This window comes from Salvia hispanica, chromosome 3 (genome assembly GCF_029641045.1).
Source record: "Salvia hispanica isolate PSC_SH4W2 chromosome 3, Shi_PSC_v1, whole genome shotgun sequence".
In the NCBI taxonomy this organism is placed as follows: domain Eukaryota; kingdom Viridiplantae; phylum Streptophyta; class Magnoliopsida; order Lamiales; family Lamiaceae; genus Salvia; species Salvia hispanica.
Window position 1 is genome coordinate 10,215,951 of NC_142694.1, and position 16,451 is coordinate 10,232,401.

The following is a 16,451-nucleotide window of genomic DNA, read 5'->3' on the forward strand; positions in this document are numbered from 1 at the left end:
ATTTAAAGCTTTCTTTTCTATTGGTAATCCAATTAAAAAGGCCACAATAAAAGAATTTTTTTAACAAAAATTCTATATAAAATTGTTATATATGCTCAAATAATAATAACAAAAATAAAAAATACTGTATATATATATATTAAATACTTCATACTTAAAAATATAACAATTATAATAATAACAATAATAATTTATTATTATAAAATTAAATTTGTTGAGTACACATCAAAAGACATGTAGTCACACTAATAATCTAATTTGTGTATGATTCTTTAAAATCGAATTATTTGTGTATGATTCTTTAAAATTGAATCAATTTCTCTCGAGTTGTCAATATTAGAAATAACGGGATGATTTAGGCAACAATATTCAAAATGTACGATTAATTTGTCAAATAAACTTTTCTTCGTATTTATTTCTACTACAAATGTGGCTGAACCTGCAATGGGATGGATAAATAAATTAAGTATTGACTGAATAGAGATTTTTTTGATAAAAATGATGATTAAATGAAGAAATACTGAATTCCCAAATTCTTGCATCGCAGCAGAAAAAAGTCTTCACAATCAATCCAAAGTAAACCCAATCTCAAAATTCAATCGCCAGCAACATTAATTTCCCCTCCCTTTCTCTCTCTGACTGATTGCGCGATTACATGAAATCCGATCTGATCTGGCCGCAATGAGGTGGCGCGATTCGGTCCACGGCGGGGCGTGATTGAGATGCAGCCGGGCGACAATCCACCGACACTTCCGTTTCCACTCAGTCCATTGCTGCTATTGAATGCCGGTGATTTCGGCGACGGAGGCTTTGAATTGTCGCGCTATTTGTTCCTAGGATCGCTGCTCTTCTCGCGACAAGCAGGCGGCATGGACTTGTCCAAAGTCGGGGAGAAGATCTTCAGCTCAGTTCGCTCCGCGCGCTCGATTGGCCTCCTGCCTCCCCCCTCCGATCGTCCCGAGGTACTGCCACTTTCGCTGCTGCCTCAGCTGGACTAATAATTGTGCTGCTGCTACATTGTATCGTCATATTATGTGTGTTGCATTGTGAATGCGGTGGAGTTTGAGGTTACTCGATCTAAGAGATGTTTATAAACTTGGTAAAACTTAGGAGAGGAATTTAGTAAATCATGTTTCGTTCAATGTCCGAGTAACATTATGTCATGTTTGTGCATTTATATTTTGTTTAATGGTTACATTAAGTGCATAGGTAACATTATGTCATGTTTGTGCATTTATATTTTGTTTAATGGTTACATTAAGTGCTTTTTGGTTGATCAAGGAATGCGCATTTTTTTGAAGTATTAAAATTGTTCAAGACAGATGAGTTAGAGTTGCAGATTAAACAAGCGTATGGAATTCACTGTATATCTGATATTTCGGCCATTTATATCATAATGCAATCAATTTGATTGTTTTTAGTTGGTTATGGCTGGGGCTATTTATTTCTCTCTTTTTATATATAATGTTGAAAATGTCCAACATCACCTGCCAATATGCTGACATGGCCTTTGATGCCTTCAAAATGCAACACCATGATTTATAAGTAAGGGAAAAATGATACTGCAGTGTTATCACACTAAAGAAACTGAATTTGACATTTCAATAACTATATCCTTTTGTCTTTTACTAGTATCTATTCAGGTTGATTGAAATTCTCCGAGTTGTTGCTGACTTTATAATGCAACTATTTTGCAACACAGGTTCCAGCACGAGCAGCAGCAGCTGCAGCTGTGGCCCGTGTTCTTGCTGGACTACCTCCACATCAAAGACATAATATTTCAAGCTCTGATGGACTGAGTTTCATAGATGGGAGCAATTCTCAAGGTCAAGCTCTAGATGAGCTTGAGAAGGAATTTTATGAGGAGGTTGTTTGCTCTTTCTTTAGTGGCATCAGTAATTTTTGTGTCTCAATATATAAGTAAATAAGATTGGAAGAAACAACGAGGTCAAAAATTATCTCCTTAAGCAGATTAGTTCTTCATATATGTGAATAATAACAACATCAATGAGTATTTAACTATTTACATGCAATGGAAGGCTTAGAACTACAGTCTATGGTAGAATAATCTTTGGCTTCGTCAATATGGTAGGAGGTGACTAAATTTAAATTCATAGAGGAAAGCTATTCGAAGATGATTGTGGCGTCTTCCAAATTGTTATGTAACATTGGAAATGGAAGTGCATCTCTTAGCTTTTCTTACTAATATGTTCCTTTTGCTACTCAACCGTGATAACATTTATATTTTTAATGTTACTATTACGGTAGATGCTATTGTGCTGTATCTATTTATATTTTATCTACAAACCAGAATTAGAAACTGCTAAGGGTATATATTGTTTTTCAGGAGTTTGATCCTGTTAGACACATTTTAGAACAAATCCCCTCGGAAGAAAAGGAACCAGCATATTTCGAGGAGCAGGTCTTATTCTTCATCTGACCTATTTCTTCTCCCCATTCATGCATGCTATGCTGTTACCTTTGATTTGTTTAACATAACATCAACACCTGTTGTGGTCCTGTTTATTTTTCTTGCTGATATTAATTTTTTCTCTGTAAATTTCCATTTTTTCTTTGTTTTCGTTGCATTTATCCAGACGTTTGTGTTATGTTATACATGGATCCATTGAGTACTCTCCTCAAGCTTTTTTGCTCAGATCCTTTAGCAAGATTGCGGAGGATGGGGCTTGTTTCATAATTATGTTTCTATTTTAAACGAAAATATAATATCTCATCGGTCCATTATTTACAGATCATTCTGCATTGCATTCTTTTGTAGGCTGCTCTTCGATTAGCGCAACTGGATAGAATTTCTGAGCACTTGTCGCGTCATGTAATGGAACATCATGAACAAATGGGTGAGTTTCCTTATTTCCCTTTCGAGCCCCCTCAAGTTTTCTTGCAATGTAGGAAAGTTCTTATAAAAGAAATGTCCATAAACTTCTTTATTGCAAGCGTGTTGCATGATCATCTTATGCTGCATAAGCGTGTTGCCTATTTGGAGTGTGCCTTTCAAATCTCATCTCCTTGATTCTAGAAGAATTAGTGGCTAACTGATTTGGCTGCACAGCATTTTTTACTCTGGTCACAACATATGGTATTCTCTTATATGAAAATTCTAGAATTTTGAATTCCTACATTCTGGCAATATACTTTGTTTCAGTAAATGGGATGAATCTGGTCAGAGAGTTGGAGAAGGACTTGAAGATTGCAAATGTTATTTGCATGGTAAGCAGGTGACTTTTTTTACCATTCAACTGCTAGCCATTGGGCTTGATAGAGTAGTGTAACTCTTTGAACTTGCTGGTAGATCTGATTAGTATTGCCAAACTCAGACTTCTACACGGTTGTCTGAGCTAAACTGCTTAATTCTTTAAGATGCGGAACCAAGTGGAGGCCTATTCTTCCCCAAAAGTTCCATATCTGAAACTTTGATTACTGAACAATCTGTTTCTAGGAAATTTATTGAATAAACATTGATCTACAGATAATGGTTTTGTCATCATGCTTCCTCTTTTATTTATTGCAGAATGGGCGAAGACACCTTACCTCTTCAAGGAATGAGGTATCTAGGGATCTAATTGTTACAGAAAGTTCAAAGAAGAAGCAAGCGCTAGTGGTAATCTGCTCACCTGAAAGTTTTGGTTGACTATTTCAATCTGTTTTTCTTCATTTGGTTCCCATGTTCTCTAATGGCATAAAAAAAACTTTTCATTAGACTGGACATCTATCTTTGAAAGATTGTCATGTTAATCACTTATAGTGGTATTGTTTTTTACATCTGGATAAACCAAACAATGTTTAATTGATGTAAATGGTTATCTAGGATGCTGAACATGAAATGCTTATTTAGCCAAAATTGTTGATCAAAGTAGCGTCACAACTCACAGTTAATTTCTCATTCACACCTCTTATTTCGTTGAATTTAATAACATTGACTTTTAAATGACTCTGGTCACAAATTTGAAATTTCTGTTATGATTTACTTCACTTCAGATATCTTTGGGCTAGAAAGGAATTAGGGGAAGAAAAGAGCAGATGATCCTCTTTATCCCTTAATTGTTAACTAATCTTTTAATCCTCAGCAGCATATTCAACGTTGAGTGCAGTTAAGAAATGCTATTTATTGCTAAGTCTTTCTGTTGGGTAATTCTTATTGTATTTCTTTTGATTAAGTGCTAAGGGTTAATTCTGTTTGTGATTCTAAATGAAAGTAAAGTTAGTAACTAGGCTATACTGTTTTTATTATTTTATTAATCCCAGAGCTAGCTTTGACTGTTCTTAAGTTATTACTTTACTACCTGAGTAATAATTATCGCAATTTGCAGGGCATGATTCCCATCTTGTCTGAGCTTCGTCATGCTGTGGACTTGCAAGTTGCTCTTGATACTTGTGTTGAGGAAGGGAGTTTCACTAAGGTGCTTTTTATTTCATAATGATTATAGAAAAGGGATGTTTTCAGTTCTTTATTTGTCTTTTCGACATCTTCTGCCTTTGGCTTTGCTTTGTATGCATGAATTTAAATATTATCTCTAAATGCTTACCTTTACATTCTCAGGCTTTCCAAATACTGCCGGAGTATTTACAACTTTTAGATAGTTTATCAAACCTTTCGGCTGTGCAAGAGATGAGCCTTAATATTGAGGTGAACTTAACATGCATATACATAAAGAAACGTGTTTTTATTTATCCACCATTGGTGCTTGTGCTTCCTCTTTATCTGTACATATAGGTTTATCTTTGATTGCTTCTATAGTCTCTTAGTGATAATTGTTATGCTTTACTTGAATATATTAATCATTATTACTATTGTATTGTTATTGTTGTTATTAATATGTGTTCTTGGGCTTTCATTTAATTGCATGATGATCAAGATAGCTAATATGGTGCAGGTTTGGTTGGGGAAGACTCTTCAGAAGTTGGATTCAATTCTATTAGAAGTGTGCCAGGACTTCAAAGAGGATGGCTATCTCACTGTTAGTTCTAGATTGCTTTACATAATATGAAGAACTAATCATAAAGTCCTACTTGCTCCCTCAGTTTGTAGAATACCGATTACTATTATAAATTTGTAGTAATACATATGAATAACTATTTATTTTAAAATATCTGATTTGATGTGAATATATATATATATATATATATATATATATATATATATATATATAATCTGTATCTGTTCCACGCATTTTTTCGTTTCATTATGTTATAGGAGAAGTACTTTTACCTTGTGCTTCATTATTATGCATAATTTTTATCATCCAAGAGAATATGAGCACACTAAATATAACCATTATTGGCCTTATATTGATTGATGACGACAAATCCTCTGTAAATCATTGGGATGATAAAAAATAGTACTACAAAATTAAGATAATAAGTTTTACATAGAAGAGCTCACTCCATGCCCTTACTTAACCTTCATGCTATGCACAAACGTTCATTTAGTTGATGCTTGGGGTTAAAATAAAGTTGTTTTGTTTTCTCAATTCTGCAGGTGATTGATGCATATGCTTTAATTGGTGATGTTTCTGGTCTAGCTGAAAAAATACAGAGCTTCTTCATGCAGGAGGTTCTCTCTGAAAGTCACTCAACCTTGAAGACCATTTTGCAAGAGGCAAGAAAAATATTTTCATGAGAATCTAATTGCTTATCATTTGAGTAATGAGGTAATTGGTATGATGGAATGAAATGATCATCGGGATATTCATTCACATTCTATGATCAATATGTCTTGAATCAAGAATCGCCATTCCCAGGGGAATCACCCTTCATAAAGTTGAGGGAATGGCCATTCATTGCACCAGTTTTACCATTTTGGGCTACCCACCAAAATTAGACCAATTCTAAAAATGGAAAGTTTTAAACACTACCAACACTACTAATAATGCGGACCCCACAATCCACTACTACTACTACTATCTTTTCTTCTTCTCTCTCTCTCTCTTATTTTATTGAAGAAAAAAAATTACTAAAATAAATATATGCCTAACAAACTTTAATATATTTATTTAGTATAACAAACTTTAGGAAATGGTTTCAATTCATGAAGTGTATAATTCTGAAGAGAAAAGATAGATAGTTTGCAACTCCTGCTATGTATAGTAAACTAAGTTAGCTTGTGCTTGAAGCACGTTACATCAAATCTGAGCTTTGCTATAAACTAAGTTGATAGGAGCCTTCTTTTCAAGTTTCAACACCCTCAAATGCATTAATTGAGTTGTATGCTTTCATTTAGTATTATAATTTCTTATATGGCTGACACTAAAATCTTGCATTGCAGGACTTTGAAAATTCAAATACCCAAATTACGAGGTGAGAGTTAATCTTATCCTGTACTTTGAAGTTGTTAGGATATTTTTTTGGTCTTGGGGTTTATTTTCCTCAGTTTTCTATGCTTAGATGAAATGTAATATAGTGCCTTTCTTGTTTGGTTTTAAATTTCCCCAGGCTAACATACAGTGATTTGTGCACCCAAATACCCGAGTCCAAGTTTAGGCAGTGTTTACAAGCAATGATAGCTGTTCTGTTTAAGCTGATGTGTTCGTACTATGTAATTACTAACTTCAAACTCGAAGACAAAGTGAGTTATCGCTCTCCAACTATATATATTTGATATTATTTGAATGCAACTGAAAGTGTTAATGAAACATTGTACATTTTTTAAATGCATTATTCTTTCTGACAGGTGCCATCCTGCCATAACCCTAGTGGTAATCAACATGGTATTCTATCTGGGGTCTCCGAGGATACTGCCAAAGAAGTTTCTTCTTCTCTGACAGAAGAAGGCTCAGTTATTGCATCCGTTCAGAGAGGATCTCGTTCCTCCTCAGCAGAAGTGAGTTTGACGTCTGTAACACATGCTGAACGAACTCAAGGTCCTATACGCGAAGATCATTCAACTGATGAGGGAAGAGATGATGGAAGTGCAGCATCAAGTAGTGGGTCCCCATGGTTCTTGCTGCGAAAAGATGCCTTGACGTTTGTTTCACTTGCCTTACAAAGGGGATGTAGGAACCTTTGGCAGCTTACAACAAGCCGTATTTCAGTTTTGCTTTCTTCTCCAGCAGTTTCTTCTACCAGCATTCATCAATTTTTGAGAAACTATGAAGATCTAAGTATATTCATTTTGGCTGGGGAAGCTTTTTGTGGAACTGAGGCTATTGAGTTTCGTCAGAAGGTTAAATCCATTTGTGAAGGTTATTTTGCTGCATTCCATCGTCAGAATATTTACGTAAGTCCAACTCTATGACTGAGAGCATATCATGCGCAGGAATTCCATGCTTCTATGTTTCTTTGGATCTTTCATCTCGCCACATCATGTTGTGACTAACTAAATGTATTTGGTTAGAAGCATTTATGCAAAATCTATATTCATCATCACTTCATCAGTGCAAACATGTGAAAGTTGCAAAGACACAGGATTGCTTTATAGAACAAAAACAGAAAGGTTAAAACTACACTACCTACTAAAAGAAAACTTTGGGCCCATGTATTGCATCTCATCATTACCCTAGCAATTTATACTTCGTTATTGCAGATGCTTGAAGTTGTCTTTCCAGTGGGAGCATAAATTATGTTCCTTCAGAAGCTACTGAGTGGAGTTGTAAATTAGTTGGAATATATCTTTTACTTTGTTTTAGCTTTGATCATCTGTACAGGATTCATGCTATTTGATATGAATGTGGAATATATGCTTGAAGTTGCCTTTCATCATGTGTATTTTGAAATTAAAAGGAAATATAGGATGGAAAAATTTCTTGTATTGTGAGATTGAGATCATTCATCATTATTTGCTTTGCAGGCCTTAAAAATGGTGATGGAGAGGGAAAATTGGCAGATTTTGCCACCAGACACGATTCAAGTGGTTAGTTTTCCAGGACTGGTTGGTGATGGAGCAGCTCTCCTTGTTTCATCTGTCAGTTCTCCCCGTGCACAATTACTACATGACAGTAAATCAGTTGGACTAGCTAGTGGGTCGAAGAAGGGTGGATTTTCATATTGGCTTGAAAATGGTAAGCTGTTTTTGCCAAAAGTGATCGGCAGTTCTGAGGAGTATTCCGACTCCTTCCAGTCCAATGGTTTGGCCACACAAGGATCTGGAAATACTAATAAGATACCCAGGCAAACTAAATCATCCTCTGAAGTAGACACGAACCATGTCAACGGGACTACTCCAGAAGAAGAAAATGAGGATCTTCATGCAGATTTTATTGATGAAGATAGTCAGCTTCCGAGTCGTATTTCCAAACGCGGTCATTCAAGGCATAACTCTTTAAGTGGGAACAATGAAGATTCGATGGCACAAACAGGATCCTCCCTTAGTGTCCTGAGGTGAGCTTTAAGTTCTTCAATTATTTGTCTATAAAATGCTATAATTTCCATATAAGTATTGAGCTCTATTGCTGTTTCTGAATCAGATCGATGGACAAATATGCACGGTTGATGCAGAAATTAGAGATTGTCAATGTTGACTTTTATAAGGTAGGCTCATCTGCTGATAGTTGCTTATTTCAGCAAATTAGTCTGCTTATATATATTGATGTGCATTTGCCAATCTTTTGTAACCTGGTTCTTGTCTTATGCTTTTCTAGTAATTGTATTTCATTATGTTTCACAGGGAATTTGCCAATTGTTTGAGATATTTTTCTACTTTGTGTTTGAGACATTCTGTGAGCATAATGCTCCAGCTAGTGGAAAAGGCATTCCTCGTAAGTTTTTAATTTCCTCTTGATATATATAAGCAAATCATATGATTATCTTCCAAACAGGACAGAATTTCCGCATGTTTACAATAGGTGCCATCCACTAAATAATTTCACTGTTATTTTCCCCAGACAAGGTAAAAACTGCAATAGCAAGAATTTCGCAAGAGTGTGACCAGTGGATAAAACATCAACCAGTATCAACATCTTCGTCATCCCCAACATCTTCAAGTCCATTCACTCACATGGATGTTACCCCTATGAGTCCTCCCAGTCATGTGAATCATACTTCTTTCGGACTGAAGGTATTATGCCTATGGAGTGATCTCATGTTTCTGGTGTTTATTTTACTACTCTAGGAGGGTTTCAAGTCTCTTAGATTTCTTCTTAAATTGTTCTAGTGAAGACAAAGCATTTACTATAATCTTATCATCTTATGCACCATTTATGCTCCATTCCAGCAATCTTGACCCTTAACCATACTAAGAGGAGATGCTAACCAGTATATTGATATGTGGATTTTATCCCCTGTTTATCCGCTCAACTGTAATCTTGTTCAAACATTACCTCCACATGCATGACATGGTTATGACCATATACTAATCTTGTGATCACTAAGCTACTGTGATAAAAGATCTCGTTTGTCCTTACATAGAAACATGGTTTTACTGTAAAAGTACTTTTAGTTGGAGTTCTATTTTTGACTAATATGTGAGTAATTACATTGACATAACGCTGCAGGAAAGATGTTCTGGGGCTGACACTATATCTCTTGTTGCTCAATTATTGCATAGATCCAAAACGCATTTGCAATCAATGCTTCCACGCAAATATGCAGCACTAGTGGAGGACTTCTATTTTCACATGGTATGTTTTGCATGATTATTTAGGGTAATAATCTGCTCGGTACTCAATGACATGTATTTATTTCACAATCTGATGGTTTGGTTTCTTCCTCCTTGCGTACCTTGTATCTTTCACTAGTTGTTTCTATGATCACTATCAAACTACCTTCTTCAGAAAACGATAATGTAATTTGTTTCTCTATAGTTTTTAGTATCTACCCAAACAATGTTGTTTGCAGTAAGTTAACTAATCCATCTTTTCCAGGTTAATGCTGTGCCTGATCTTACTCAGCTTATTCATAGGACAACAGCAAAATCGCTACTGCACATCAATGGGTGAGACAAGAAAAGGCAGTGCTTATACTTGTGATTATATAAATTATTTTAACAACATTGATTGTGAGATATCCTTAAGATGATCAATGAATTTTGTTTGCATCTTATAAAACATCAAACATCTCTGATCTCACATTCCTCATCTCAAGATCTTTGTCTTATGTTTCTTATTATCGTTTTAGTTGAAAGAAAGTATTAGAAGATCCATTTAGCTTTTAGAATACCAATACAACATTGTTTGCTCTAGAATAGTGATTGTTTCCTTTCTGAAATGAAAAATATAATGGCGCTTTAAGGCGGTGCTGTTTCCAGTTGAATATCTCGTGTAGGATATGTTTCCTAGTAGTATATTTTAGAGGTGTCTTTTAGTAGTGGTATTTATTGGATGATGGTTTGAGCAGGTATGCTGATCGCATTGCCAATGCTAAATGGGAGGTGAAAGAGCTTGGAATGGAGCATAATGGGTAAGTTTTCTCAAAGCAAGTACTCCCTCCGTCCCGCTTAAGATGACACGTTTTCCTTTTTAGTCTGTCCCAACTAAGATGATACATTTCCTTTTTTGGTAACTTTCTCTCTCCAATTAATACACTCAACCACTTTTTCTCACTCCTATTAAAATATTCATCTTTCTTTATCTCTCTACTTTAATACTTACATCCACCTTCTCTCTCTCCAATTAAACACTTTAACCAATAACTCCTAAAACCCCGTGCCGGCTAAGCAATGTGTCATCTTAGCCGGGACGGAGGGAGTAATATCTTTAACATTCCGTGCTGTATCCGTCAACATCAGTTACTTTGATGGAATAAGAAGTTATGGTTTGCAGCATTCATTATTCACTGATGAAAATAGGCATGTGAAAAGAAAGGTAAATGTTATGTTATATGTTAAAATGAATCCCTCAACAAAGCAAATGCCAAACCTGAGGAGGGGTGAATTATGTGATTATGAGAAGTGCATGGTTGCAAAGATCAAGAAAATAAACAGAGCAATTATTTATTGGGTTGCATATCAAATATATTAACAGATCTTCCAAAGCTCACCAGAAAGTCATGATATATTTGGAGATAATATTATGAACCATTCTAAATAAAATAAGTGGGACAGGATTAAGAACGGAATATGAATGACCTCAGCATCAGGCAGTTGCTTTCAAAGAGCGGTGATAAACTAATTACTGAAGCATTAGCTGGAAATGGGTGGCACATTTCTAATTGTTGATCATGTTAGCTATCTCTGCTTATGCAGTGCTATAATACATTGTAAAACTTTTGTGAAATTCAGTTAAATCTTCGAGAGTCTTTATCTCTCGATAGGTACTATATTGATTGTGGTGGGTGAAAAAATAAAATACATCTCATGTTATTAGGTATGTTGATTTATTACTGGGCGAATTTAAGCACTACAAAACGAGGATTGCTCATGGGGGTATCAGGCAAGAGGTAATGAGTGGATTTAAATATTCATTACTGCTGCCTAAATTCGTCTCATATTTCTCGTATCTATGTGGGTATGCAAACTCATCGATATAGCTTCTATATATTACACCAACATCAATCTAGGTTCAAGATCTCCTCTTAGAATATGGACTTGAAAATGTTGCTGAAACTCTGATCGAGGGCCTATCTAGGGTGAAGAGGTGTACTGATGAAGGACGAGCACTCATGTCGCTCGATCTCCAGGTACGATTTTACTTCCCACTTACATGATACGATATGTGGTTTGTTTTCCTTATTTGATCAGTACCTCTCCCTTTTCAGGTTCTAATAAATGGCCTAAAGCATTTTGTCACAATCGATGTACAGCCAAAATTGCATATAGTGGAAACTTTCATCAAGGTAGACAAATTTAGTTATACTCCAGATATAAAATATCTTTGTTGCGTTTCCAACAACTTAGCCATTGTCACGGTATCCACAGGCGTACTACCTTCCAGAAACCGAATATGTCCACTGGTCGCGTGCTCATCCGGTATAAAATCATCAATTGAATCCCCGTTAACAGTATCGCTCTAACTGAATACCTCTGATGGATCCTATTGCGCTGGTAATCGTGCAGGAATATAGCAAGAGTCAAATAGTGGGGCTTATCAACCTCGTCGCGACAATGAAGGGCTGGAAAAGAAAAACCAGGTTAGAGATCTTAGAGAAGATAGAATGATGTTATGTTTTCGTTGATGTATTGCTTTTTTGAGCCTTGAAAATTTTGCGATCATTTTTCACCAATTTTCGTATTTATACATATATAAATTCTGCACTACACAATTTTTATAGGATCCAATTGAGGTTGTATATGTGTCTAATCTGTAATATATATTCTCCCCTGTCAAGGGTAAGTTTTTGTATATTTTGGATTAAGAGTTGTACGGCTCCCATCATTATATTTTATACCTGTGCATTTTAGTATTATTCCCTTGTCCCAACAAACTTGCATCGTTGCTTTTGGGCCCGCGATTTAAGGAGGTTGTGTTTAGTGATTTAAACGTGTTTGTAATTGTATAATTCGTGTATAGTTAGTAATTTATTTTCTAGGAAAATTTCAATAGTGAATTGCTTCCTCAGAACCTTCAAGATCACTCCATAACTAAGTTGCTTGCTCAAACTTTGCCAGAATCAAGCTGTTGCTCTATCACTAAACAACATAATTTCCAATCCTAAAACATGAAGAAACTCAAAATCCAAAATCTCTTGGGATTCTTGAAGCCTTGATCATCTATAGCCTATAAACTTGTTTTAGGAGAGGACCCCATGATATATATCTACACAAATCTTGTCAGAACCAAGAAATATTCACATGTTGCAAAAATCAAGAACTGGATAATAAGTAGTTCCATCAATACACACACAATAGAATCAAAATGTAATCATCTGTGGGATTCTGCTCATATAAAATACATTAAAAAAAGAGATGGGAATGAAGAATAATTGGAACAAATAATTGATTTAAATTAGTGAATTGAAGAAACAGTGGACAAATTAACAGCACAGAAAGACAAGAACAAAATGGGTTTTATGCATTTGTATATCAAAGAGAAAGTATAGTGAATTAACAGAAAAGTTCAAATATTTATTTGCAGAAAATGGAAAATCTTGAGTCAAACCTTTTTGACAAAATAAAATTAATCCTATAAACTAATTCATTATTTATTCTTTAAAATTTACTCATTGCCTTTTGAACTAGACTATATATTTTTGCTTTCAAATGGAGTACATACTATTTATGAGTATATGACTAGACCTGTTTATTATTGATATCTTTCCTTTCACATAGAGTGCATACTATTTATGACAATAAGTCAATAATTACTTATACTGTTATTTTTTGTCATTTATACCACACACTATTTTTTTGTCATTTTCTACTTGTTCAGCTGATTTTCAAGCATAATTCTGCAATTACTCTTTTTTTGTTAAATGGAGTACTCCTACTACTTAGTAGTTTGTCAAACGAGTCTGGGGTAAAAGGTGGACGTAAAAATATGTCAAAATAAATTCTCACAATTGCTAAAAAAAATCACAGTACAAACAACATATTTGCAATTACAAATGGGATTTATTTTTAAAAATTATTTTTTTCCTATCTCATCATTTTCTACCAATTCTTGAATGAGGCTTTCAATTATGTATTAAGAATCAACCATTTATTTCGAAACGTTGGGAGATTGTGTTACGCTGCTTATCATGCTCAATGCTACACAAGGCTGATCAACAGGTACCTGAAATCAAACCAAAAATAAATTAAATCATACTCCTTATAACTAAATTGATTTGGACCAAACACACATTTATTATATGATCATAAATCAAAACTCAAGTGGTGTTTGAGTGAATTTTTTGACAAGGACATGAGGTGACATGCTTGTAGTCTTGTGACTGTCGGTGGATTAAATTATGTCATCATACTTCAATTTTCATATTTATTTATTATATTCAGTATATGTAGCAATAAATAGAGTGAGTTTACTTACAAAATGGCCAGCTCCAAGAATCCAATAGAAATGCAAATTTTTGTAGGATCTGGTGAAACCCTTTGTTATTGTCTCTTTCCCACAATACAATGGTGTTCTCTCCATGCTCAAGAAAGTTTTGAGCCCACCCCACCTAAAATATATAATAAACAATTAATAAACATTACTCCATTATTATTGCATATAAATATATACTTGAGGTAACATAATATTCTTACTTGAGCTTTTCAACCCATGCTTCAGTTCCCTTGGTGGAGCAAATGACATCAAGCTACAAAAACACAACTTTATAATAACACACAAAAATCTATTCCAAAAAATGAAAAATCAAGATTCAAAACACTCACTTGACCACTATAAATAGTTAGATTGACTCCTTTAGCAAGAAGCTGATCCACCTACAAAAATACAAAACATTTAACAAAAAAATAAAAACATCATCAACACACTATTTTCTCTTCTTACCTCATCAATCCTAGGTTTCATGAAATCTCCTTCCAAAGCTGAAAAAACAGAATCTGATTGGCCTCCCCATCTATCACAAACCATCATCACAATTTGAGAAACTCAACTATGTCTTAAACAACAACAAAACTCATGGTAAGCAAAAAAATCAACTCACACAACACTTTTAGGTATCTTGAGCTTCTTCTTGATCACACCATTCATAAGTTTATCGATATCGCCATCCCCATCGGGTGTATCCCGCCTCAACGAATTTAGGTACCTCGAGTATCGCCTGATCGAGATCTGCTGCGACAGCACAGAGGCTGACAAGGACACAGGGTCCATCCCAGAATCCAGCAAGAAATTGTAGAAATCCTGAAAATCAGCATTTGCCCGAATCAATCTTAGTCGAACACTACCGATGTTTTCTAAGTCTGTGTTTTGTTTTACCACTGAATTGCTGCTGGAACTGATAACACTTTCAAGATCACTCCATGATTCTGTTGCCTCAACAAACTTGCCTGTCTCAAGTTCTTGCTTAATTTGCTCAGCTAAACTGTTTTTTTTTCCATATATTAGTCATCAAAAAGTGCAAGAAATGTCTTATCAAAATCATGAAATGCTATACCTGTTTGATTTCTTCAAGCCATTATTGTCCAGCCTTGAAACATCTTTCAAAAGGGGGCCCCATGAAAACTGCATAATCATGTGAAATTCACACATGCCTTAGTTGTCACATGTTGCAAGAATCAAGAATCAAACAAACAAGACACACCACAAAATCTTCTGGTGAAATCCAGGTATCCCCCAATGCAATTCCTATGAAACAGAATCAAAAAATTCTTCAACTCAAGAATATTAGTACAATTCAAGATTCAATTTTTATCCTTTTTTGGGGGATTTTCATATTTGCAATTTACCTCCAAGTTTGAGCTTCAATTTCCCAGCTTCAATTGCTTTAAGTGCAGTCAATCCAAGAGTGACAGCATATTTTCCACCATAAGATTCAGCCACAATGTAAAGAGGGCTTTTTTGGAGAGTCTGATTTCTATTGAAAATCTCAATTAAAAGTGTGGTTAGATCATCAGCTGCTTCATAATCAGTTTTCACCAACAAATCAAGATCCTCCACAAAACTGTATCCTGTCCCAACTGGATTATCCTACACCATGAATCAAACCCCAAATCTCAAAATACATTTTCAAGAATCAAGATTGTGATACATGGATAATGAATAACATTCTCATTTCTCACCACAAACAGAAGATCAGCTTTCTTCAACCATGTTGAATTTCTTGGCTTCAAATATGAGTCCAAAGGCCCAATCTCCTCAAAATTTCCAATCCCAACCCCAGAAGCACCCTTAACAACAACCAATCACTATTTCAGTAAAAAAGGAATTTCATTTCAAATCTACAACCAATCAAAAAAGGAACTCACAGGTCCACCCTGAAGCCAGAGAATGATTGGCCAAGGCTTGTTTGGATCTTCAGTTCTATATGGACTTCTGTAATACCACCAAAACATATGGGCTTCTGCTCATTACAGAGAGAGAGAGAATCAGAAAATAAAATGAAAATTGATAAACAGAGAAAATGGGAAAGAAAAAGATTGCATTTTGATTATTGTTCCATCATTTTTTCTTACTGGGCCTGACTTCAACATAGCCCCATGATTCTGAGCCATCATCTGTTCTTACAGCTCTGACTAGAGATCCTTGAATCAAGAAAAGAAGTGAAGCAAGAAGAGAGAAAACAACATGGGACTTCCCCATTTGTAATAAAAAGAAGTGGGATTCTTGCAGAAATGTGGAGGTGAAACTGTGGGACTTATATTGTGAAACAAAGGACTGCCATTGGTGGTGACCTCTCACTTCTTGTCTCTGACTCCAACTGACTTTTAATTTTATTTTAATTCTCTTTCACTGAAAATGAAAAAAAGAAGATAAATCCCAAATAAAAAGAATTCAGAAAGTTTGACTTTACAGAGGAAATATCCCAATTTATCAGTCAATCAAGTAAGAGTTTTTTCTGAAGATCTGCTCAGTTTTTTTGTAGTCATCAATGATTTCCAAAACTAATAAATGAGCAGTGATTAATTGTGGAGAAAATGGGACCTTTAATTGTACATATGTATTTTTTTGATTAAATGT

At 34.9% G+C, this 16,451-nt stretch overlaps 2 protein-coding genes across 3 annotated transcripts; one reads left to right on the forward strand and one right to left on the reverse strand.

The window, feature by feature from the left end:
• The first annotated feature begins 492 nt into the window (after positions 1-492).
• LOC125214677 (uncharacterized) lies at positions 493-12,294 on the forward strand. Of its 2 annotated transcripts, XM_048115798.2 has the most exons (25): positions 494-962; positions 1,703-1,867; positions 2,348-2,422; positions 2,780-2,858; positions 3,164-3,228; positions 3,530-3,619; positions 4,329-4,418; positions 4,559-4,645; positions 4,893-4,976; positions 5,498-5,617; positions 6,284-6,315; positions 6,451-6,583; positions 6,689-7,234; positions 7,805-8,334; positions 8,421-8,484; positions 8,621-8,711; positions 8,838-9,010; positions 9,447-9,572; positions 9,816-9,886; positions 10,288-10,350; positions 11,256-11,328; positions 11,449-11,568; positions 11,647-11,724; positions 11,807-11,857; positions 11,945-12,294. In XM_048115798.2, the coding sequence occupies exons 1-25, from the start codon at positions 723-725 to the stop codon at positions 12,044-12,046; spliced, it is 3,348 nt and encodes a 1,115-aa protein (XP_047971755.1). In that variant the 5' UTR covers positions 494-722; the 3' UTR covers positions 12,047-12,294. The 2 variants fall into 2 exon arrangements, 1 of the variants encoding a protein (XP_047971755.1); XR_007175155.2 differs by lacking the exons at positions 11,256-11,328; positions 11,449-11,568; positions 11,647-11,724; positions 11,807-11,857; positions 11,945-12,294 and having other exon boundaries at positions 493-962; positions 9,500-9,572; positions 10,288-10,355.
• A 1,069-nt stretch (positions 12,295-13,363) lies between these two features.
• Positions 13,364-16,199, reverse strand: LOC125211927 (serine carboxypeptidase-like 51). The gene is made up of 13 exons (XM_048111891.2): positions 15,947-16,199; positions 15,740-15,834; positions 15,554-15,661; positions 15,221-15,461; positions 15,076-15,119; positions 14,929-14,996; positions 14,751-14,856; positions 14,476-14,675; positions 14,319-14,388; positions 14,201-14,251; positions 14,072-14,124; positions 13,854-13,986; positions 13,364-13,601 (listed from the first exon to the last, which is right to left on the reverse strand). The coding sequence occupies exons 1-13, from the start codon at positions 16,071-16,073 to the stop codon at positions 13,527-13,529; spliced, it is 1,371 nt and encodes a 456-aa protein (XP_047967848.1). The 5' UTR covers positions 16,074-16,199; the 3' UTR covers positions 13,364-13,526.
• Between the last annotated feature and the right edge of the window lie 252 nt (positions 16,200-16,451).